This window comes from Gopherus evgoodei, chromosome 5 (assembly GCF_007399415.2).
Source record: "Gopherus evgoodei ecotype Sinaloan lineage chromosome 5, rGopEvg1_v1.p, whole genome shotgun sequence".
Taxonomy (NCBI): domain Eukaryota; kingdom Metazoa; phylum Chordata; order Testudines; family Testudinidae; genus Gopherus; species Gopherus evgoodei.
In genome coordinates, this window is record NC_044326.1 from 134,950,075 (window position 1) to 134,974,789 (window position 24,715).

At 39.6% G+C, this 24,715-nt stretch overlaps 1 protein-coding gene across 1 annotated transcript; it reads left to right on the plus strand.

Annotated features, from left to right (window-relative positions):
* The first annotated feature begins 613 nt into the window (after positions 1-613).
* PURG (purine rich element binding protein G) lies at positions 614-22,665 on the plus strand. The gene is made up of 2 exons (XM_030565293.1): positions 614-1,440; positions 20,635-22,665. Exons 1-2 carry the CDS (start codon positions 632-634, stop codon positions 20,636-20,638), a joined length of 813 nt encoding a protein of 270 aa, XP_030421153.1. The 5' UTR covers positions 614-631; the 3' UTR covers positions 20,639-22,665.
* The last annotated feature ends 2,050 nt before the right edge of the window (positions 22,666-24,715 follow it).

Here is a 24,715-nt window from a genome sequence, read left to right on the forward strand (position 1 = left end):
TGCTGCAGTCTGGGGGAAAGGGGTCACTGGGGGGGCTGGTCTGCCGTACCATGGCTGTTGGGTGGTTGGGGCCCCCATCACTGGGAGAAAGGAGGGTTTGATGGGGGTTTACTGGAGGCTGCATCTAGGGACAAACTAGAGGGTAGTAGAGTGGTAGGGCTGGGGGGAATTACAGAGGACTGTTTGGCAGTAGAGTGGTGCTATGCTGGTGACACCCAGTCTCCTGGGGAATCCCCCAGTCCTGGAGGCTATAATGGTGGAGATTAGTGGCACTATGGGTAGACAGTTGTTTGGGCTGAGTGTGACAGAACGGGGCTATAGGGATGATTATCAGGGAAGGGGGGTTGTGAGGTGGCTGTTGGTGGGAGGGTAGTAGTGACAGGGGCTGTGACGGGATGGTTATTGGAGGAAGTTTGAGGGTTACACACAACGTGGAAGGATAGAAGCAGTCACGGAGATTGGGATCTCTTCCCATGTTGCTGAGTGTCATAGTAGGAGACTGGAGTGCAAGCATCTTTGTGGGGAAAGTAACGCTGAGCAGAGATTTGTTGGAAAGTAGCGCAGGTTCCTGACATTGATATTAAGGTCTGTGTCTGTTTATATATTTGTTATTTCCAGCTGACGGGTAAAGATGGAGAGGGGGAGAGGAGGAGGAGGAAGGAGTGTGGGGGGCTCCAGCCTCCACAGGAGCATTTACTCCCAGTCTCAACAGCAGTATCACTATCCTGCCTCCTCTCAGGGGGGCTGCATGGAGATCCAGGAGCTAGCCTCCAAAAGGGTGGACATCCAAAAAAAGCGATTTTATCTGGATGTGAAGCAGAGTTCCCGAGGCCGCTTCCTGAAGATAGCGGAGGTCTGGATAGGAAGAGGCAGGCAGGAAAATATCAGGAAAAGCAAACTGACTCTCTCCTTGTCTGTGGCTGCTGAGCTGAAGGATTATCTGGGAGATTTCATAGAGCACTATGCCCATTTGGGCCTCAAAGGCAGTCATAGTCATAGACATGAACACAGTAATGGCAAAGAGCAAGATTTGAGAAGGCGGCAACAGCATCATCTGCTTTCGCCTCCAGCATCTGTTGAATCAGAAGAGCATCCTCACAGTGTCCTGAAAACTGAATATATAGAAAGAGACAACAGGAAGTATTATCTAGACCTGAAGGAGAATCAACGTGGGCGTTTCTTAAGGATTAGACAAACCATGATTAGAGGACCAGGCATGATAGGTTATTTTGGCCACAATTTGGGACAGGAACAGACTATTGTCCTTCCAGCCCAAGGGATGATTGAATTCAGGGATGCTTTGGTCCAGCTAATTGAAGAATATGGGGAGGGAGATATAGAAGAACGACGAGGTGGGGGTGATGAACCCCTTGAGCTTCCAGAGGGGACTTCCTTCAGGGTGGATAACAAGCGGTTCTACTTTGATGTGGGATCAAACAGGTATGGCATTTTTTTGAAGGTAAGTGAGGTGAGACCACCTTACCGTAACACCATCACTGTCCCGTATAAAGCGTGGACAAGGTTTGGGGAAAACTTTATCAAGTATGAAGAAGAAATGAGGAGAATTTACAACAGCCATAAAGAGAAAAGAATGGATGTCACAGGTGACAGTGGTGAAGAGCAAGAGGGTCTGGAATAGAGTGCATTTGAACTGGTTGTCAGGCAAAACAGAAAACCATAAATTGACTGGAGGTAGTGTGAATATTTAGTAGTTTGAAGAAGTTGCCCCTCATTTTTTGCAAGTCCTCTTCCTGTTGTTAGTAATAACTCCAGTATATAATACTTCTGAAGTCTGGTTATGTTAAATGACACCCAACACATCTCTCTAATTCCTATTGGAATATCAGCCTCCCAAATCTAAAAGAATCAGCTGTTTCAAGTGTTGAAGGCTATGAAAGTATGCATATCAGCACAAAAATCTGACATTCTGACCTTTAAATAGTCTAGGTAAGGCTTGTGTTGCACAAGAACATGATACAAAAAAGCCAGACGTACCTTATGCTGAAAAGTATTGGTTTCTGCTTATGATGGGTTTTCCAGAACTAAATATTGTCCATGCTGAGTTAAAATCTGAAACGCTTAACTACAGGTCATTTACCACAGAAATTGACTTTGTATGCATTTTATCTACTTATACGAGGAAAGGTAGAAATTTTAAATCAGTGTTCACTAGTTGCTGAATTTTAAGAAATGTTCTTTATGGATAAACTCTTGATAGCAGGTCAAGCCTTTATAAAGGATTGTCAAAGAGTGGAATATTAATTTCTTAGCTTAATAGTTCTGTGGTAACCAAAAAATTCGAGTGCCACAGAAAAGTAAAGCTGTGTTTGAATTGTGATGGGTTATCCCAAATTAATGAAAATAATCCATTCTTCATCTACATATTACATCATGTAAGGTTGAGGATTTTTTTAATGTACTCTCAAAATTTCAAAAACTATTTTTATATTATTGGTGGTTTGGGGGGCTCTAACAAGGAGCTGGGAAGTGGGCATTTTGGTGGCTGAATGATTGTTACAAGTGGGTTTCCAGGGTTTTCTCCCAATTTTATGAGTAACACAGGTATGATATTAAAAGTATGAGGATAGCTTCTGGTTTCGTCCTTCTGCTTTGAGGAAAAATCTTTGGGAGAGTTTGGTGCACCACTTAATTAGTATAAAAATGCTTCTCTAATTTCATACTTATTGGTAGCGCATTTACAATGCTATGGCTAAAGCGGTGTCAGCATTTCCATTACAAATTTATTATTTTTATAGGTTTCAGTATTCCAAGATAATATCTATGCCCCCACCTCCATCACTCCTTCCCCACCATGTTAAAGCTGAGGCCATGATCCTGCAATTTGAATCACATGGGCAGACTGTTAGGCCTGCGTGAAGTCGCCTTGAAGACGATGGAGCTACATCTTCCCCCAGATTGCTTCCTTGAAATCCAAATACTCTGCCTGGAGGGGAAATGTGTAGTATTATCTGTTCAGGAGGGTTGAGATAAGAAAGGGGATATAGAATATTCTAAATGCTTTTGGATCTCAAAGCAAAAACAGATTTATTTTTATGAAGAAATTTTTCAGCATTTAGGGGCCAATTCATCTCTCACTGAAATCAATGGGAGTTGGATTGGGCTATAAATCCCTTGCTTAGACTCCATTTTGCCTGCCTTTTTTATGTATTTTTTTTTAAACTGCTACCGTATATCTACAGAAATTTATCACCACCCAAATCATGTTTTTTAATGAAGTCGCTGAGTGTGCATGAGGGCCAGCTATCTTTTAATCCGAACAGTAAATTTTAATCTGCTAACACACTTATCTGCACCCCAAAATTGTCTCCAGTCTTAATTTTAATCTGCCTGCACACTTGAAGGCCACACTAAATTCAAACACCTTATCATGTTTTGATCTGATATACCATTAGTAATATCAGGAAGGACTGTATGTGGGGTTTAAGTGAATAATCTGGCCTTTAGCTTGGATGCTAAAAATGATCAAACTACAAAAAAGCTTGCACCAAAGTCGCCAAAGAACTATTAGGAACATGTTATGCCTGTGACAGAAAAGAACAGATGTAAAGAAGTTAATTTCACTGTTTTAGGTGATTCCCTTAGAGCTAACAACCAGTTGGCCTAGTGTCAAAAAAAAAAAAAAATACCATAAACTAATCACCAATGTATAGATTGCTGTTTCAGATATTTTCTAATCCAAAGCAAAATTTTCTTATTTGGTCACTTGAATTGCTGATGGGCCATTTGGGCCACGACCAAGTAATTGAAGGTTATAACCTTAGTCTTAAGACTAATGGTTCCTATTGGATAGTGAAGTACTAAAAAAAAATAAATAAATAAAAAAGTGTTTTAAGAAGTCACAAATCGTACTAAAATAACTATTTATACTATTGTTGGCTTGATAGCAGAATATTAGTGAATGATTCATCAAAGCCTAAATTACCATCTCACTGATTGCCGCTGCCCATGACAGTGTCTAAAGTAGTGATGAACTTGTCAAAACTTCCAGCAATCTGGAACTATGAATGTAAGAACTTTTTATGCTCCCTGCTCCCCTTGCACGCCATCTCCACGTGGGTTTTCCCCTCTACACTCAGCATCTTCCAGTCTAAACTAATGTTTGCATCACTTGATATAAAAAGCTCATTCACTGGAATTGTTCCTCCGTAATATGTGCAATGCAGATAATCTTGCATTCCATGTGTTCTTTTGCTCTTAATGGAGAAAAATATTTTAATTGTGCAAGTAATTTAGTAATTTTAAAAAAATACATTTCCTTTACAGGTTTAAAAAACAAACAGGTGCAAAGTGGCATTGTTATTGTTATCAAGTTGCCATTTTGGAGAATTAGAGCCAGCCTATGTCTTAGCTATTGAAAGTGCTCCAGTGAAGATGTAGACGGGTATCAGTTTGCATCACTGCTTCATAATTAGGTTTCCTGTATTTATTAATTGGCCTTCAGAAATGCATTGATGTATTGTAACTGTTACCCCAGGAAGTCAGTATCTGGCTGCTGTACAAGCTCAGTTCTCAGCTCTGATACACAAGTAAGTGTTGCCTGTATTTTGTAAAACCAGCTAATGCACTTACTCTCACAGGGTGATACGCACCTGAGTATCCGGGACGACACTTGAGCTGGCTATCACCAGTTAAAGCACTGACTACTGGTTTTCCATAGAAATGTAAAGCACTGATTGCAAATACTATGATCCAAGCATAACATTAACAAACTCAAAATATAGCAATGCAAACTTACATTGGTTACATTTGGAAACGGATTCCTCATTATTTTTGGCAGTGTGTTCCCAGCTTTAGAGAGCAGCAGTATTATGCTGCTTATGTGCAGAAGGGCCATTATAACACAAAGGAATATTGAATTCCCAGTGCATTCTAAATAGATTGTCATTCTTTAAGCCCTAAAACTGCCTGACCCTTAAACTTGAGAAAAACACAAGCTTGTTTGCACTAAAGAGCATGGCCAAAAACAATTCTAAGAGGACAGGGTGAAAAGCATCAGTCTGAATCTCTTGAATTAATAGGTTCTCATGAGAGAATTTTACATTAAAGCCCTCACCTCTGTTTTAAAGCTGTGTGGTCTAGGCAGAAAGTCTGTCAGTTCTATAATTAAATAATAATGCACTTTATTTTGTAAATAATAGAAGCACATTTCTACTATTAGTTTGGTAGGATGTGTTTCAGTAATATATAGCCTAAATCTGTAAGAGGTGGCCTCCTGCATGCATGTCTGTCAGAGCTCTGTTGTAATCACTTGATCCAGTTACAATGGTATGGTAGAGAAGGCAGGCACTATTAAAAATCCCTTCAAAACCACAAGTCTGATTCCCTCCCCCCCGCCCCCCCGAGGTAGCGTAGCACCCACAACTCCAATTAACTTTATTTGGAGTTGTGGGTGCTCAGCATCTCTGAAAGATCAGGCTCCAGATATTTTGTAATGAATGTATAGCTATGTTTTGTACTCATAATCTTTATAGAGCTGGGTTCAATAACTCCATCTCACTTAGCTTTCTGTGACACTTGCTGTCACAGAAACCCTCATAATCCCAGAAATGTTGATGTGGAGTAGTGGGGGGATTGGGTGGGCTTCTGTGGTATTGAAACTAGCCAGTTTGTATTGAATCCAGCCATAGCGTGTAAACTTCCTTTCTTGTTGAAGTACAGATATAGTATGTTGTTGGTTGTAATAGTGCTATGGGAGAGTTGGAACATTACCTGCACTAGAATGGTAAGGTTCACCACCATGGCACTGTGTAGGACATCTCACCACCTGTGACCAAGTAGACTGTCAAATTTCATGAAATACAGAGAACATAGCAAACTTAAAATAAATTCTTGATTAGGGACTTTCAGAAGCAGCAACATTTACTCCTGCACCTGGGAGTGGGGAATCTATATTTTAATGCAACAAAACTTGAAATACACGTTTAATATAAATATCAATGATGTGTGTACTTTATCCAGAAAGAAACTGTGCTTCAATATATTAGCAATCTGCTCTTTATCATAAATGCTTCCTATGTGTATTTAATATGTATAAATCCAGTACGTGTATATTGTAAATCCAAAGTGAAATAATATATTTATCTGAAGTGCACAGTTTAAAAATGGGACTTAAAAATCAGTTTCTGCCTGGAACACAGTTTGGTTAAATGTGTTATTTCACTGAGAGCCATTACATATATTATTTATTGCATCCCTTTTAAGATTACTGCATTTAAATGTTTTGATGTATTATTTATTTGAAGTTTGGTGGAGAAGGGGATGGTATATGACTCTCAGTAGAGCTGAAGGAAAAATAGGAGAAAAAAATAAAACCTTATTTCAAGGTGTCTCGTGAAATAAATAGTCTTAGGCTTTACTGGCAGCTTTGTATGCTGGTTTACTGTTAGCTGCCATAGTGTTTCAAATCTGTCTTTAAATCCCCAAATCTTTAGTTAGGATAAATGTAAAATCCCAAATATGCTGCTAGAAGAGTTTAAAACAGGTTTATTTGTGTAAAGGCTTAAACAAAATTACCAAAAACAATTTTAATGTTCTTTTTCTGCTAAATGTATTTTAGTCAAATGGCTGCATCCTTTTTCTTCAGTGGCTTATTAAAATTACTTAAATTCTGTGGGGAGGAGAATTAGGAGAACTGTTACTTGCTTGACTAACAACCCTTTTAACCAAAAGTGTAGTAATTTTGTGCAATGGAAATGCATTTATTTTGTTGTTTGTTTTCACTGTACAGTGTCTTCACAGTGTGGAAAATGAGTTAGTAAGCAGGCTATAGTCCCATTGCAACAGTACATATGTTTCTTGTAAATACAATATATATGAAATCTACAAAATAAGTCCTAAAAAAACTATACATCTTGCATTTTATTTTCTATGCTATTTCCTCTAAGGTGAAAATATCTTAATCCTTCTGTGTCATGGCTTTTAAAAATCACCTTGTCTTTCCTATATGCTTTTTTAATAATTCAGATCTGGAACAGTTTTCTTTAGTTAGGTGAGAAATGAAAAAGTACACTACATATAAAATGCCAGCCACAAACAACTTGAAGTATTTTCTTATATACACATGCTATCAACAGAAATCCTAGAATTAGAGCAAAGTATTTATGGATCAAATGTGTGCATGTATTTGTAATAGTGTACATGTCAAATACATGGACAGGCATAGTCACAATTTTAAATACAAATGAAGTCCTAGTCCTGCAACTTTTGCTGAAGCTGACATCCCAATGCTAGTAGTCGCATGACTAAGGATTGCAGAATAGGGCCCATAAAATAATTATTTTTGATAGTAGCTCTTTTGCCTTTAAGTTTTGTCTCATATCCTGATCCTATTGAGGCAGATGGGAATTTTTCTAGTGACTTCAGTGGGAACAGGATTGGGCCAATTTGTGAATACCGTCTTTATGAGCAGTTGGGTACTACTGTATCAAAAAGTTGTATTTGAGTTTGGAGACCTTAATCTGCAGTTATAGTTGTACTGTGTATTCTCAATCAGTAATGGATATAGCTATTTTACATTATTGATACTGTCTAAGGTACTCTTATTGTCCTTTTGCCTTCATCTGGAGTCATTAACATTTTAGTGTACTGCTACAAAAAATGAAAAGTAAGCAAGTATGATTATCGGACAGTAGCATAAGATTTATTCATTAGATTTTTTTGTTTGTTTAGAGAACCAAAACCTACATCTGACTACAATTCTTGTAAAGGTTATTGATTTCTCTTTACATGGCAACTGCTTGCTGTTCATTATTATATTAGGAGTCTATTAGCACTATTAAATCTTAGTTTCTGACTTTGTTTATGGCAGAATTTGTAGGGTCACAGAATAAAAGCATCCATGTTAGGAGACAGGACATTCCTGGGATCAGGTATTTTGAAATATTAAAAACAGGCTTTTAGCCCAGCTGTTTTTAAACAAATAAATAAATACAAATCTGTGGAAGCTCTAAATGTTGGTGACAGCCTATTAAATGTTATGGGATTAACGGCTCTCACTATAACAAAGTGCTTTTCATGAAAACCTTACCACACCTGAGGTCTCTGTACCACCTGTACTTATACGTATACAGGAGAGCAGTATTTTAAAAATACCAAGACCTAGCAAACTTTTATCACTGGAGTTTAGGGTTGCCAATCTTAGCTGGACGTATTCCTGGAGGTTTCATCACATGACATAATAAGACTCCAGGACAATCCTGGAGGGTTTACAACCCTGCTGGAGTTCCAGTGTTTGTTATCCTGAAGTTCCATCTGATGCGGTAACTTGAACACATAACAAGTGAAATTTTTGGTAAACTAGAAAAACTGTTAAATATAATATAGCTGAAAGGGTATGTTTTTGATAGAGTTCCACTTATTGAAATGATGGAGCTTCTGGAGTAGAATAAAATAGCCAGCCGAATGAATAACAAAGAAGACATCCTGGCCCTAGTGAAGTCAACAGGAGTTTTTGTCACTGATATCAATGAGGCCAGGATTTTACCCAGAAGCAACAATTTGCGGTTCAAATACTGTCTGTCTAATGGGCATGAGAAAGGTCATCAGTGCTCAGCTGGGGCAAACATTTAGCCATGGAGTCAAGTAACATTGAAAGCATTTTCTTATTTTGTGCTATGCATCATGTTTATGGTATCATAGTTTCTCTATGTAAGAGAATGTGCCTGGCTGAGCTCATAAGAGGTTCTAAATTAAATCAGCGTTTTAAAAAATGCTAAAAAAAAAAAAAAGTCTCAGCATCAATAATAGCTGATTTTCTAGGAATGTCAAAACCTCAGTTTGAAGCATTGAGAACAGTTTGATGTAAACACAGCATTTCGGTGGTTAGTACAATTAAATAGTTATACCAAGCACTGTTTAATAATTTTAAGTATATGACCAAAGCCTGTCATGTTTTTTTAATTTGTTGGAATCAAGACTTCTTTACAGTAAGTTTATTTCTTATCTTTTCAGCCCTTTCTTGTCCGTTCTATGATACACATTCTTATTTCTTTTTCCTGTTTGACAGGCTTCTTTTTGATGGAAACTGGAAGGTGAAACCTAGAACCTAGAAAGATGCCCCTTTAAACTTTTGCAAATACATCTGTTTTAAAAATGTATCAAACCTCTCCTACATTACCTGTATTTAATATTAAACTCAGAAAATCATGCAGCTCATGGATTTGGGTTGTTAATTTAAATACTGCCAATTAAATTGGCTTCTTAATCACTGGGTGAAATTCACCCAGTGGGCAGAGGGATGTTTCATGGCATAAGTATGTGAATTTCAACCTATGCACCATATGGATCACAAACAAGATAACTTTAAAATGGATAGATTCAGCCAAGAGAGGAAAGAAGTGCATATCAGTTACTCTAAGACTTCTGACCTTGAAGCTTTCCACACACACACACACACACACACACACACACACACCTATATAATATTTATAAAAATACACAAACATACTGGGGGGTGGAGGAAGGGAAGAGTGTGTGAGAGAGCCTGAGAGGGCAGGATGTTAACAATATGTCAATATTCAATAGTATGCTAAAAAATCTAGCAAGTAGATTTTTTTTTTTTATTAAATCAGATATGTTCGGTACATATTGCAAATAGCAAGCTTTTCTTTACTATGAAAACATTTAATTGTTAATGCAAAAAATGTATTTACACTCAGAATGGTGGCACAACATGATTTCTATAACTGATTTGATTAAAATATCCAGCAATATATGCACTCAGTGTTTGGGGTCAACCTTAAATCCATACAAATACTTGTCAAATTGCATTATTAACACATTCTGTTGAAGAGGAGCAGAGGGGGACAGGAACAGAAGCGGCCTGCAGGAGAATGGGAGGGATAGGAGCAGAAGGATTAGTTACCACTAGACCACACTCTTTCTCGAAGTTGGAATTTGAACCCAGCATTCTTCTATCACTAAACAGTTATGTAACCCGTTGCGAAGTGTGTGTCTCATTCCCCTCAAACGTTGTAGTCCGCATAGAGGATAACAGCCTACTACTGCTACCAGTTACTCCATTAGCCCAAATGGTGGAGGTCTGTGTGATGGATTTAAAAGTCCCAGCCCTGTTGCTGACCCAAGTTGGGGAGTCAATAAGGTTCCAAAAGATGGAATTTGGGTTTGTTTGTTTTTTAAATATAGGCAATTCCATTTTTTAAAAGATTTACAGTACGAGAATGTTAAGATTGCAAAGTCAAGTACTCAAAAGTTAAGAAATGCCAGAATTAAGGTTGCACATGCTAGTTGGCACCCTTGTGTGTGTACATTTTGATAGTCTTTAATTACATGGTCATTTGTTTCAGTAGGACCCTGCTTCATTCAGTGCACAAGATGGACGGTGGACAGGGAATGAATCAGGGTTTTGCAGTGAAGGAGAATGTTGTCTGTTGGACCCCTGGTTCATTTGTTGCAGAAGTTGGAAGATGTGTAGTGGGCAAGGCAGAGGACTTCAAGAAGAAAAAGGATAGTCCAGCTGAATGCTGGACTAGAATTGGTGTCTATCCCTGCCTCTGCCAGAGAGTTCCTGTGCATTTCTCTGTAAGTCACTTACACTAAACTTTTCACAGGTGGTCATTAACTGTGTTCACCATTCTCAGGGTGCCCACTGAGAAATGCCTGGGGCCTGATTTGTGGAAGGGCTGAACACAGTTACAACTGAGGTCAATGGGACCTGTATTCTGTGCTAGAACATTGTTACATCTTCTGAAACATAAGTGTCTCAAGTTGGATACTTAAAAGTAATGAACACCTGACAATTTTGGCTTTATTCTGTCTGTGCCTCAGTTACCCATTTGTAAAATGGGGGGAAAAATCTCTTACTACCTCACAGAGGTGTTGTGAAGGATATATTCATTAATGTTTGCAAAGCACTCAGATACTACTGCGATGAGTGACAGGGAAAACTCCAAGATTCATTGCAGGATTAGAGTGTGTGCAATAAAATAGGTGTGGTGTCATACATGGAATGATGAGTATAAAAACAGTCGCTGCCTCATTCCCAAACACGCTGTGCACTGAATGAGGAAGAGCTTCTTTGGGGGGGAAAAATAGTCTGATATTATGAATTAAAGACTGCGTTCACCTGAATATGCACAAGAGGGCTGAATTTAGGTTGCACAGGCAACCTTAATTCTGGTATTTCCTACATTTTGAGCACTTGACTGTTCAATTTTAATGTTCTTTTAACTGCCAATTTTTTTCTGAGGAATACAAACCACAGCCAGCAAATAGTGCTTTTTAACATAACTTAATAGGACAAAGAAAAGGCACTTCACTAGCCTAAGAGTATTCCCTGGCTGAATTTTAAAGACCTGCTGCAAACAATGGAGGTACGAGAAACTCTCAGAAAAAGTTATAAGAATCTCTTATAATGGAAGGTGTTAGGCAAACTAATTATATGGGTCTAGCTCCCTTTATTATAATGCACAAAAAAGGCTGGAGTCTTCCTAACTGTTGCTCCTCCCTATGATTTTCAGAGATGAAGTATTGACTTTACCGTGCTGTCTTATGGGTGTCAAAATGTTTTCACTTAACCACATTTTTAACTGTTCGAAGCTCATACAGATTGTGCCAGCATTTGTGAGTTCAGGCTACATTGCCATAGTATCTGTATGCTCTCCTCCGCAGACAGTGAAAGTCTTGTGTTTAATCAGGAGTATTTTGTTTGGTGAAAAAAATTTCTTCTTGTAAATCAGCCTTTCCAAATCCCACTAATGATGGACCTGGCAATGATCTGACTGCAGAAATAATGTGGTTGGATAAACTGTATGTTCAAGACATCACAGAATTTCTCCAGCATGTAAAGGGTAAATGTTTGTGTCAGTGCAATTTCTAGGGAGAATGTAAAGATTTGTGTGAGGATTTTTTTTAATATACACCTCCTTATGTATGCCAAAACCTTCTAGATTATTTAAACTGAGGAGTAAACTATTAATCTGAAGGGCAAAGAAGTTTCATACTTGGGCAAGATGGTGGTTGCAACTCTGGAGTTTTCATGCAGGTTTGGAAGAAGCTAATGCTGCTGTTGAAAAGATTAGCCTGTTGTTTTCTTGTCCTAGCTGGTTAATGTTGACAGACATGCTGCTGGCTAGAAACTGCTTGCTTGTAGGTGTTAAATCTTAGAAGTCCCAAGATGTTGGAGTACTACCCTTTGGTGGCCAGGCCTGGGGATGAAGAAATCACAGGCTTTCTTGTCAGGAGTGGTGGCATCACATTGCCCATAATCTAGAAGCAACCCAGTTGCACTTTTTTCCATCATTTTTTAAGATGGTGGCCTGGTGAACTTCTCCCCATATACCTACTCTTCAGGAATTCATTGGCAACTTGTAATGGGGCACATCCCCTCTCATGTTACTGGCATCATCCATTGGTTTTTGGTTAGATCAGTTTTTTGAAGTGAAGAATCTCCCCATTTCAGGGTTAACTGTTGGCTTGGAAATTCTGCAAGGTCAGTAGAGCTGCCAATGTATGGCCAATCAGTCACTCAGCAGAGCTGCAAACTCTGCCCTTGAATCTGCACCATTAAGATCATGGGGAGCTTTGCCATAGATTTCAATGGGTGTAGGAGCCAAACCCATTCTAAGATATAGACAGACAGAGTCAATTCACATCAGCTGTTCTTGGTCATGAGATCCACCAAGATCGTTTTTTAGTACCATCTTGCAAAAATGTATTTAAATTTTTTCAAAAATAATTAAAAAATGCAAAGCTAGTATAAAAGTTAAAACTGAAGCGTTCTCTTCTGAGGCCCCCCGCTTGCAACTTCTCTAGTTTCACAGCTGCTGGTCTTAAGAGAAAAAAATTCCCAAGCAGACAACATTGGCTAATTCAACAGCTCTACTGACCTTGCAGAATTTCCACATTCTGCTGGTCGGATCTTACACTATAGAAACAGCATAAAAATAAACCTATAGAAATCCCAACTTAATAAAAGCCTTGCTTTAAAACAAAGGGGAAATGTTGGGGTCTTGGACCCTAAATATTCACAATTTTAGGTTCAATTTCTATGTAGGTGTATTAGGTCTGCACACTGCATGTTCATGTTCTATCTTTCTATAGTTTCATTTTGCAGCTTGGTTCACATGTAACACAGAATATAGCCAGTAGTTGATTGGAAAACATGGTGGCGTGGGGGTGGTTATGCCAAGCAGACCAGCTCTTTGTAACTACTTTTGGGGAAACACTGCCTTTAATGACCTCTTTGGAGATACTCTTTGGTGCAGAGCTTTATACAATTTCATCAAATAACTTGCATCTAACAATTTTCTCTGCTTGCTGTAGATTGACTTGTGCATTTTTTTTATTGTTGTTCCCTCGAGCATACTCATCTATCTTTGAGCTGCTTGCAGTTAGGAATGTGATATCTTGATTGTCAGGAGCCTTAAAAAGGCATCTAACATTAAACCAAGGTTTTTGATGGAGGAAAAAAAAAGTTCTTTTCTGACAGACCAGCAAACAATGACTTTTCTTTAAGAATATTATTGTAACTAATTCAGGATTTTTAAAAAGTGACCATACTACTGGCTGATCTGATTGACAATTGGAAGCAATTTACATTGAACTCATTGGGTGAAATCCTGGCTTCCACAGAAGTTGTGGAGTTTTGACATAAGCTTCGTTGTGGCCAGGATATCACCCATTAGCTTTCCAACTTTACAGTTGAGTCTCCGCTTCTTCCAAAAAACTGCTTTAGGCAACTCTTGCTGGGTCTCAAGTGATATACTGTGTTATACTGTTTGTTCAAAAAGTGTGTGTGTTTCATTTTGCAGCATGTTTCATGTGTAACCCAGGCTAGCCAGCAGTTGATAGGATGGTAGCCTGGGGGTAGTTATGCCAAGCAAACCTTTGTAACTACTTTTGGGGAAACACTGCCTTTAATGACCTCTTTGGAGATAGTCTTTTCTGTGCAGAGCTTCATACAATTTAATCGCAAATAACTTGCATCTAAGGCTCCTTACAATCAAGTGCTCATCCAATGAGATGAGGAATTTTTTTTATTTGAACTGTGGGGGTGATTTTTGTTTTGTTTTGTTAATTTTTTGGTGGGGTTGTAATTCAACCTCCCAGAAAATCTAACTGGGTTGAAAAGTTGATTGGATTCTCCTCAGTCAAATTTTCATCCAGTGTGTGTAAAAAGCAAGGTAATGTGATAACGTAATGCAGATAAAATTAGATAAAATTCCCTTCTATTTGATACTGCCATCATCACCATAATATTTGAGTGCCTTTCAGATGTGCATTTAAGCATGCGACTGCATCTGTCACATGAGGATTGTTCTTTCTCTCGTCCTGTCCCCGGCTGTATGTGCAGTATAATTTTAATGTACACATAGTAACCTGGATATTTATATCAGAGAAGGTAGGATGAAGAAGTGCACCTTACACTAGTAGTGGAGGTGGTGAGGTTTGTGGTACCTGCTGGGGAATTTTATTCCAAAGTCTTGGAATGGCCCCAAGAAAGCTCTGTCTCCTGCACAGATGAGCTTCACCCTGACAGCTCCATTGTGCCTGAGGAGCAGAATGTGTTTCTGAAACTTTCACCAGTTCAGACATTACATAGAAGACCGTCTCAATTACATTGAAGAGGTTAGCACAGCCCTATTAGCTTCAGCAGTCAGTCTCTGCTATAAGGTGACATCTGATTGTGCAGCTCTTGGATTCCTTTGCTTGCCAATCATGTTCAATGCGCTGTTCTCCGTTATCTTCTAATCTCCTAATGCATTACTTGTTAAAAATGGGCTTCTCTCCAAGTTCCAGTGAACAGTTCACTTGTTTGCAGATCAGACACGTCAGTTTATTCATTTTGTACGAAAGGTCACAGATCTTCCATTTTTGGATTTATTCAGACAAAGTGGGATTCACCTACTAAAATTAAGGCACACAAAGGAACCTTGTTTCAATGAATACTTGTTAACAAAATAGACCTGTTTAAAATAATTTGTTTTCAGTCCATCAAAAAAAGCTACAATAATATAACTAAATATTTTAAAAAGAGGCCCTGACCCCCCCAAAAGGGTGCATTTGTTTTTAAAGGAAATTCATTGCATTAAAGTAAAATTACTGAGTAATTGTCCCTGTAGTAATTGTTCTCTTTAAATACTGTGCCCATAAAAATGTTAACTTGGTGCAACAAGTTTCTTTTTTTAAAAAGTTTTCTCTTGTTTTGAATCATGTTGTTAGTACACTGACCATTAGTACACTGACCGTAATTGTATTAAAAATGTCTTGACTAGCTAAATGAAAATTCCTGAACTATTCCAACATGAAAAAGGAAACATGAAATTTTAGAAACACTTAATAAAATAAAAATTCCTTTGCAGGAGATAAAGGAGAAACAAGAAAGAAAAGGAAAAATAATTTTTTTCTAATGCACTTATCTTCTTTGTTCCAATCACCATGCTGATGGTAGTAGCTCATTTCTATAGCTACTAATCAGGTGTGTGTGTGTATAATATGAAACTCATATTTCATTTGAGTGGTTCATTGTTCCAGTTAGACTTTTCTGTGATGCATAAACCTGACTTAGAAATAAACACTTTGAAGAGAAGTTACTGTTCTTTGAAAATCAGTCCTTTGTCATAGTACCAATCTTTCCTTTCTCAGGTAGGCCCAGCGTGCATTTCTGTTAGGGCTAAAAAAAGTTATTTATGGGTGAACAAACCATTGGTCCTCTTGGTATGCCTAATGAATTCTCCCAAGTCCTGGCTGGGGTTTCACTTGCTCGATTTGGTGTCTTTGCTATGCCTAAGTCAGTGTTCTGAGATATGTACCTCCAAAGTCAGCTATTCTAGAGTCTTGCTTGGAAAAATTGTTTGTTTGCAGAGTCACTTCTCACCCACAACTTGGCAACATTATGACCTGTTGTCTTCCAGTCAAACGAGCTGACTTTTGGAATGTTTCTTCTTCAGAAGTACACCTTTGTTTCTCCCTTAGAAGTGTGCGTCTCAAGTTGTTGATTTGTGACTGGCAGTGGCTGTTGGGACTTCTTTCTGTTGTGTTTGTCTCGGTGGTTTCTGTACTGTAGTGCAGCCTTTTGGATAGGTTACCTGATGAGTTTATACATTTAGTGTTCACTTGATTCAGAACTTGTAGAGAAATTGCTAGTGGAGTGTACATATAGTCTAGAACTGACATTAATTTATGGCCTTCATTCTTAATAAAAATTCCCAGTAGCTTTTAAGTCACTTATCGTAAATTCAATTGATTCCTTACATTTTAAATATTCAGGTGACATTCTTTTAAAGCCAGTTCGTGGTATCAAGGCTTCCAAAGGTTGAAGAGATGGCATCCCACTTTCTGTTCAGAGCTCACGTAAAATGTGTTTCCAATTACAGCTTTTATTCCTTTATTTTGGTTTCTTTGGAGTATTTCTCAAGGAGGAGTAAGGAGGCAATAAAGATTTTAGGGAGGGAAAGCAATGAGGTCCAAGGGTGGTATTCCATCAGGAAGCCTAACCTTTGCTTCTAACTGCTGGGAACAGGGAGAGTGCTAAGATTCCTAGCATGCTACCCCTGTACTCTTCTTTTGGGCTGTTTCTTTCATATCCACCTTCAGCTCAGAGGTGTCTGATAAACTTGAAGCTCCTGTCCCACTCTCCTTTATATGTTGGACAAGAGAAGAGTCTCTCTCTAACCTCCTCAAGAGCCTTCTGTCCCTCCCCAACCATTTTGGATGCTGCAGTTGATGGCTTCACTCCTCTACCCTTATCCTGGCCCCTAGCTGCTGCAAGGAGAGATTCTCCACTCCTCCTCTCCCCCAGCCTTCTGAGTGTTTCCTGTCATTCCCCGAGTACCTTTAGTGCCTGATTTTGTTGCTTTCTCATAGATGATTCCTGTGAAACTGTACAATGTCTTGTTGTTTTCATACCGCTACTGGTTGAGACAGCAGTGGGCAGCGGCACAGGCACTGCACCCATTAGCTTCCATAACTCAGAAACGTGGTGCTGCATCACTTCACATCAAGGAGTTCTTCTCAACCAAGGGGCTACACTTTTTTTTAATGTTTAGATTTTGCAGCCTAGCCCCCCCATTGAGTGGGGAAAGCTATCTAGCTGACAGCTGAAAATCCACCTGCTTATTTGCAAGTTCTAACTACAATGTATGAGAGGAAAATCAAGGATTCTTGATTACATCAGTAATAATCCATAATGATGACTACAGTTACTATGGTTTAAGTGAAATTCATTCTGCAATCAACAGAAACTGTTATGTTTAAGATGTATTGGTGGCAACTGCATATTTTCTCCCAAGTCCTTAAATTCTCTGGAGATTGTTGACAGGGATGATCTGAACAGATATCCTTAGAACTTAATAGGTTCTGTTCAGTGGAGTTCCAGGAAAAGCCACTCTGGTAGGAACAGGGTTTGTCAAATAACAACATTTTGCTTCTGCCATTCTATATGAGTTGCCAAAATGCAGAATGCATGGCTCTGTAAAAGATGCCAGCTCTGCGTATCCTCAGAGATTATGGAAAGGAGACAGCCGTTCTTCTGCACTTTTATCTCAGCATCTCCACACTCTTACGTTCTTCATGGCTTCTTGATAGGCTTTACTTCACCATCACCTCTGTTGACATTATGTATCACATTATGTATCAATCACTCAGCAAACATCTGAGGTGAAGCCATGGCCGACAAGCAGGGCCGGCTCTAGGTTTTTTGCTGCCCCAAGCAAAAAAAAAAACAACAAACACACCTCCAGGAGCGCAACTTTCGAAACAAACAAACAAACAAAAAAACACTCCTCCGGGCACACAGGAATTTTGCGCCTGAAATTGTGCCACCCCAAGCACGTGCTTGGTTTGCTGGTGCCTAGACCTGGCCCTGCTGACAAGGGAAAGAAAGGAGGACAGTTGTACTGGGGCTCTGAGCTCAAGGGAACCCCCAATGTGTCTGTAAAGTCTGTGTAAATAAAGAAATGGGAGGAAATGGGGCCCTAGTGAACATGATATACTAAGGCTTCAATGATGAGCCTGGCAGAAGCTATTGTGGAGGTTGGCTTCTAATCTGAAAATGACAGTTTAAGGTGTAAGTCTTGCATATAAACATCATAATATCTTCCACAATAGAATATGGTTACATATCCTATATGACTATCTCATCCAGTGTGTCATATGTTTGTAGTCTTCAGTAAATTCCAAGGACGGGGCTTGTTGTGAGTTCAATCCTTGAGGGGGCAATTTGGGGATTGGTCCTGCTTTGAGCAGGGGGTTGGACTAGATGATCTCCTGAGGTCCCTTCCAACCCTAATAATAATCTGTGATAGATTTCCTTATTGTTGACCCTTTGTTTGATTCCTTGGCAAACCTTACTTAACCTAGTTCATCATGGAGATAATCCTATATTTTAAGACCCGGTTAATGTGAGACTGTTACTTTGCAAATTCTGCACACTCAGCCTTTTCCTGCTAGCACAGGGATTATGCTAGCACACAGTGAAATTTCCAGACAAGATTCTGTGTTCAACAAATCACATTTTTAGTAATGTTTGTATAGTGCTTTGACAATGTGCACCACAATATACAGGCTCAGTAGTAGTATACTTGTACCATAGTTTCATAGCTTTTTAAGGCCAGAAAAGAGCATTAGATCATCTAGTCTGATATGTATATTTTAGACCAGAGAATTTCACCAAGTTACCCGTATTGATCCCAATAACTTATTTCACTAAAGCAGATCTTCAAAAAGGCATCCAGCTTTGATTTGAAAACATAAAGACATGGAGTCCATCACTTTCCTCGGTAGCTTGTTCTAATGGTTAGTGGTAAAGAAAACTTGTGCCTTATTTCTGCTTTGAATATGTCTATCTTTCACCCATTGGTTCTTGATCAAGTCTCCCCTCAGACTTCCTTCTGATAAGCTTTAACAAATGGAGTTCCCTGTCCTTGTTTTCATCCTTCAAATCATTTTTGTGGCTCCTTTCTGCACCTTCTCCACTTTTTCAACATTTTAACATGTGGCCACTAGAACTCCAATGCAGTACTCCAGCATCGGTCTCACCAATGCCATGTACAAGGTCAAAATCATGTCCCTATTCCTGCTTGCTACTCCCCTGTTTTTATATATTAACCGTCTTGCCACTGTGTCATCACTGATCTCATGCAGATGGTCTCCTAGACTTTCACGAAGGAGGACTAGCATATTGTGCAAGACATGGCAGTCTGGAGCATCTTACCAGCATTGTATGTAACACCTTATGAGTAGACGTGGTATGAATTTTTAAAATTTCTTCATCAAATTAGAGCAGTTCAATATTTTGGTTCATAATGCCAGTTGGTCAATATAAGAGTGACAGGACTTAATGCACCACTAAGAAGACTTTGATTTGCCAGGCAAAATATCCCATAGCCAGACCATTTTGTGCTGCTATTTATATTATAGTACCACCTAGAGGTCTCAAGTGACATCAGGGTCCCATTGTGGTAGGTACTGTACACACACATTGTGAAAGAGTCCCTGCCCTGAAGAGTTTACAGTCTAAATGTACAAGACAGACAAAGGGTATGGGGAAAAGGAAGGATCAGCCCCATTTTACAGATGGGAACTGAGGTACATGGAGATTACTTGCCCATTGTGACAAAGGAAGCAGAACTGCCTTACCCACAGCACCACGCTTCCTTTCAGATTTCACACATGAAGAATATTTTGGCCAACGTTAATCATTTGGTGGGAGACCTCTGAGAACTATCTACAAAGTACAAGAAGTGGTTGTGATTAAATAGTTGTCACTTATCTCTGAGTCAGTCCTCAACCAATGTTATAATCATTGGTGAGAGCCATTCATGTCAACATTGTGTCGGAGGGCTGTGCTTCTGAAGGTTCTACCTCCTGATGACTTACCATTGTCAGAGATTAGCCCCTGTTTCCTGGCTGAATTTCAAGTGATTTATATTTTGCCTAATTAATTCCCCCTGCAATTTTAATTACATAAAATTGCATCTGCACTATACTTCTGTGTAGCGTTGTCATGTGCTGTTAAGCAGCTGCTGCACTCCATCCTAGAAGTTGCAGCATTTTGGCAGTAGGTAAAATGATCTCTGTATAACCTTTATGTATTCCCTGCATCATTGTAGCTTAATTAATAATCATAAAATGCTTTAAGATCATCAGGTGAAAGTCACTGTAAGTACAAAGCACTGATATCATTTAGCTGCCATCAAGCACTTCAGGAATGTGTCTCCTAGCATTGGAGGCAAATCTAAATATCTAGCAACAAATGTCTATCTATAGAAAAGACCTGAGAATATATTTTTCAGCCTGAAATTGCTCTGACTGAGGTGAGATGCACTTAGCAGGCATAAAATACTTCCTGTATCAGAAATAGAACAAAGGCTCTGAACTTGGGAGAAAATGCACTTCAAGTGTGCTTAGATGATTGCTGTGACTTGGAGTCACCATTGCCTCAGACCATACAGCAGTAGTGAGCTGATGTTTGGTAATGTCCACAGAGCCACATAGCAATAATGATACGTTGGTTCCAGTGATTGAATCTGTCCTTCACTGGGACAGCTGTACTCCAGGACACTAGGTTGGTCCTTGGTCTTTGACCAAGACTTGTGTGTTTTACAAAGTCAAGGAGGCATTAACTGAAATAGGACCGTTCCATCAACTTTGTAGATGAGTTATTAATTACTGCACCAACATTCCTGGGTGTGCAAGATATGAAGATGAATATTGGATATCATCATGGCAGAAGCTTGTGTGCTGTTTTTGCCTCTTCCACTGCTTCACAGACAGTCCAGGGCTGAATGGAAAGACATTGTTTTCAGTGCTTTGAGTGCCTTCTGCTATTTTCTGCAGAACTACTGAAAAGATTCATTTTTCATCCATTACTGATTTTCTGAACCATGTATAAAAATGGGCATTTTTTTTGGCCTTCATGACAGTTATATTTGTATAGCTACAAAATGCTACATTTTTCATGTAGTATTTAAACTTTGCTGCAAATAAAAGTGAAAAAATTACAAGCCAACTTAAGAATTTTACTTATTTTTATGCATAGCTGGCACTTGCTTATTAAGAATATCTAAACATGATTTTCTAATGCATATTTTTATTTTTTTATTCTCAACTGAACTTCTGAATGTCAAAGTGATACATTGTAGCAATACTAAATGTTGCATTTGACCACGAGCATCAGCTGAATCAAACATTTGATTTACCATACTTGAAGTTGAAGCCGTTCAAAAGTTCAGAGAAAAAGTATACCCTAGAGTACAGTCCATTCAGGATCACAGGGCATTGCCATTCAGAAGATGGATTAAGGGCTCAATCAATAGAAAATGTATCATTCCCCTGAGTCTTGGACAGGCACAAGTATTGGGGGGGTGGGGGGAGAGAAGGAAATATTTCTATGGCAGGCTGACTTTTATTTTAAGTGGTTGCTGTCTGAGGCTGCCCAAGGGGTTGATATGTTAGAATGGTTCCTCAGAGAAATGATTAATGAGTAAAGTAGGAGAGGCAGTCGGAGGTGATAAACTGCACAGCCATAAAGAAAGATTAATCTGTCACATGGACATCTTCACGTATGTGTGTGTGGGGGGGTGTAAACGTATGGTACAGTTAAGAGTGAATGTATTCCCTGAATGGCTTGTGGTTTTATTAGACACTAAATATTTATCTTTGATTTTGAAAGGCATTGAGCACGCATACAACTCAGTGAAGGCAAGAGGATGGCAAAATTTTTGAAAAATCAGACCCCTGGATTATAATGAAAGAACTGCTATACTTTGTGGGTCAAATGCAGTGAGGAAAGGAACTATTTTCCTACTACATGGCCAATTCCAACTCAAGAGCAAAGGCATTTTACAGATATAAAAGAGATGCTTTATTTTTCTCTTTTAGACTAAGCTCAGTACAGCTGTGATGGTTTTAAAAAATAAATTCTAGGAGTACAAAAGATGAGGATCCAAATCCTCCACTGTCCAATAGTTTATCCTTACTGTGAAGTTGCATTTTGTTTCCAATTTGCATTTTTCCTAACTTCAGCTTCCAGATGGTGGATCTTGTTATAACTCAATCATAGTCCAAGTATTTACACAGAAAAAAGGCTGTTTGATATTAGGAAGCCTTAACCTACAGATTGTTTCCTCTTAACTTTCTCTTTGATAACCTAAATAGATTAAATCCCTTTAGTCTCTCACTGCAGTGCAGATTTTCCAGGTCACAGTATTTTTGTATCTTTGATTAGAATCCTCTCTGATTTATTCATCTTCTTTTGAAGTCTAGATGCCCGGACTGGATGCAGTAGCCCAGTTATGGGCTTACTAATGCTGTCTACATAGGTAATAACACTTCCCAACTCCAGTTGTGTATTATCTTGTCTATACATCCAAGAGTTGCATGAGCCCTCTTAGTCCTGTTGGGATCTCATGTTCAGTTGGTTCCCCTCTGTAACTTTTAAGTTCTTTCCAGAATACAGTCCCCCATCCTGTAAGTGTGACTTGCTGCCTTTGTTCCTGAGTATGTGACAACCATGTTTGGTTGCATTAAAACACATCATTTGATTGCATCTGGCTTACAAAATGATCCTGATTGCTGTGGATGAGTGACCTTCTCTAGCTCCTGCGATGGGGCACGGCCAGATGGCTACAGTAACGTACTGAGGAACAGGTATGTTAGCCCCAGGCTAAACAAATCCCTAGTACTGTGGTAACCAAATGGCAGTTGCTCCAGGTTAACCAAGGCACCTGGGGCCAATTAAGATCTTTCTAGAAGGCAGTGGAGATAGCTACATTGATTGGGACACCTGAAGCCAATCACGGCAGGCTAATCAGGGCACCTGGGTTTAAAAAAGGAGCTCACTCCAGTCAGGCAGGGAGGAGCCAAAGGAGAAGAAGCGTGTGTGAGGAGCTGGGAGCAAGAGGCACAAGGAGTTGAGACTGAGAGGGTGTGCTACTGGAGAATTGAGGAATTATCAGACAATCAAGCATTATCAGACATCAGGAGGAAGGTCCTGTGGTGAGGATAAAGAAGGTGTTGGAGGAGGCCATGGGGAAGTAGCCCAGGGAATTGTAGCTGTCATGCAGCTGTTACAGGAGGCACTATAGACAGCTGCGACCCACAGGGCCCTGGGCTGGAACCCAGAGTAGAAGGCGGACCCGGGTTCCCCCCAAACCTCGCAATTCCTGATCAGACACAGGAGGAGTTGACCCAGACTGTGGGTTCCCCCAGAGGGGAAGATCACTGAGGTGAGCAAAGCCGCCAATAAGCGCAGGACCCACCAAGGTAGAGGAGAAACTTTGTCACACTCCACAGTTTCAGTGTCAGGCCTGTAATTAGTTGCAGAAAACTACAAGCTACGGCACAGATGTGCCACCACAGAGTAATGTCTTAGTAAGACGTTTAGCATTTTTAACCATGGCAAAAAAGACATTTTCTTTTTAAGAAGGGAGAATGGTAGAAGAAAATGCAAATCACTGAAGCTGATTTTATGGCACAGCTGCAAATATGTTTTTATAAAGAACTTTGTAGAAAGATTTCAGTGTGGAGCATGTAAGCCTGGATTGCAGTGGTTTGATGTATCGTTTAAACATTTGTTACGGTTATGAGTGATGCTTGCTGCACAGAATACTTTACATAAGTCAGTGGTGATTTGCGTTCACACCAACTGAAATTCACTAGGAGTTCAGGGCCCACCTCCCTTAGGCTTCTTTGAAAACCTAAACTGTAAGGAGAAACATCTTTTTCATGCACATTGAGCTCCTGAAAATAACCCTATGTATTGTGTCTACTCAGCAGACTGTATTTGGTAAAGCAACCCTGAAAGAGGGAGGGAGCTTTTCCTTAGAGCAGTGGTTTTCAACCTTTTTTCCTTTGCAGACTCCTAAAAAAATTTTGAATGGAGGTGTGAACCCCTTTGGGAATCTTAGAGAGAGTCTGAAGACCCCCGTGTGTAAACCACTACCTTAGAGCTATGAGAAGAAAGGAACTCTGACTTTTTGGTGTGTTTTTTGTTTAAGAATATTAGGAGCCAGTTCCAGAAAGAAAATATCTGTGGCTTTTTGGACTGTATTGTCCATAATGCTGTATGCTGTCTGGGACAGGCACTGCCTTCCATTCCCTCTCAGCATGCCGCCTCGCCGGTGGGGCACCTCCATTGCGGTTCCTAAGTGTAATATAATACAAACAATATCAAGTCAAGGAGGCCATAAGTACCAGTGGGCAAAAAGGAAACCCATACATTCCAGAGCAGAGCTTCTCCGGCAGAGTTTAAGTAAACAAGCTAAGTGCAGCAGCTTTTGTTAATCCGGCCATTTCTTCTGCCTGCTGGGGTTTTGCAGCTCATAGAGTTACAAAACACTGGGGCTGTGCCAGCTGCCTGACTCCAAGAGCGAAGGCGCATGGGGGAGCCTCTCTGCAAATAGCTTTTAATTAAATAGAAAGTCCTTGTTGGCCCTGGGATGGTCATTGGGGCCAGCAAGGGTTCCTCTTCTGAGTGTGAAGGAAGGTAGTGGGCTCAGCACGCTGTATGGAGGGTTCTTGCTTCTCCCTAATTGTGTTTTGGCAGAGTCCTTGGCCTGCTTTCTGATTGGGCTCCAGAAGGGAGCAGTCAGCCATGGACACATCTTTAAGACTTTTTTTCTTCTCTGGCTCCCTGCATGTTTACCCTTCACATGCGTGTTGTATCTCTTTCTCAAGCCACAGAATTCCCCAGAGCCGAAATGCTCTGTCTATGGGACAGTCAGGTATGGTAGTG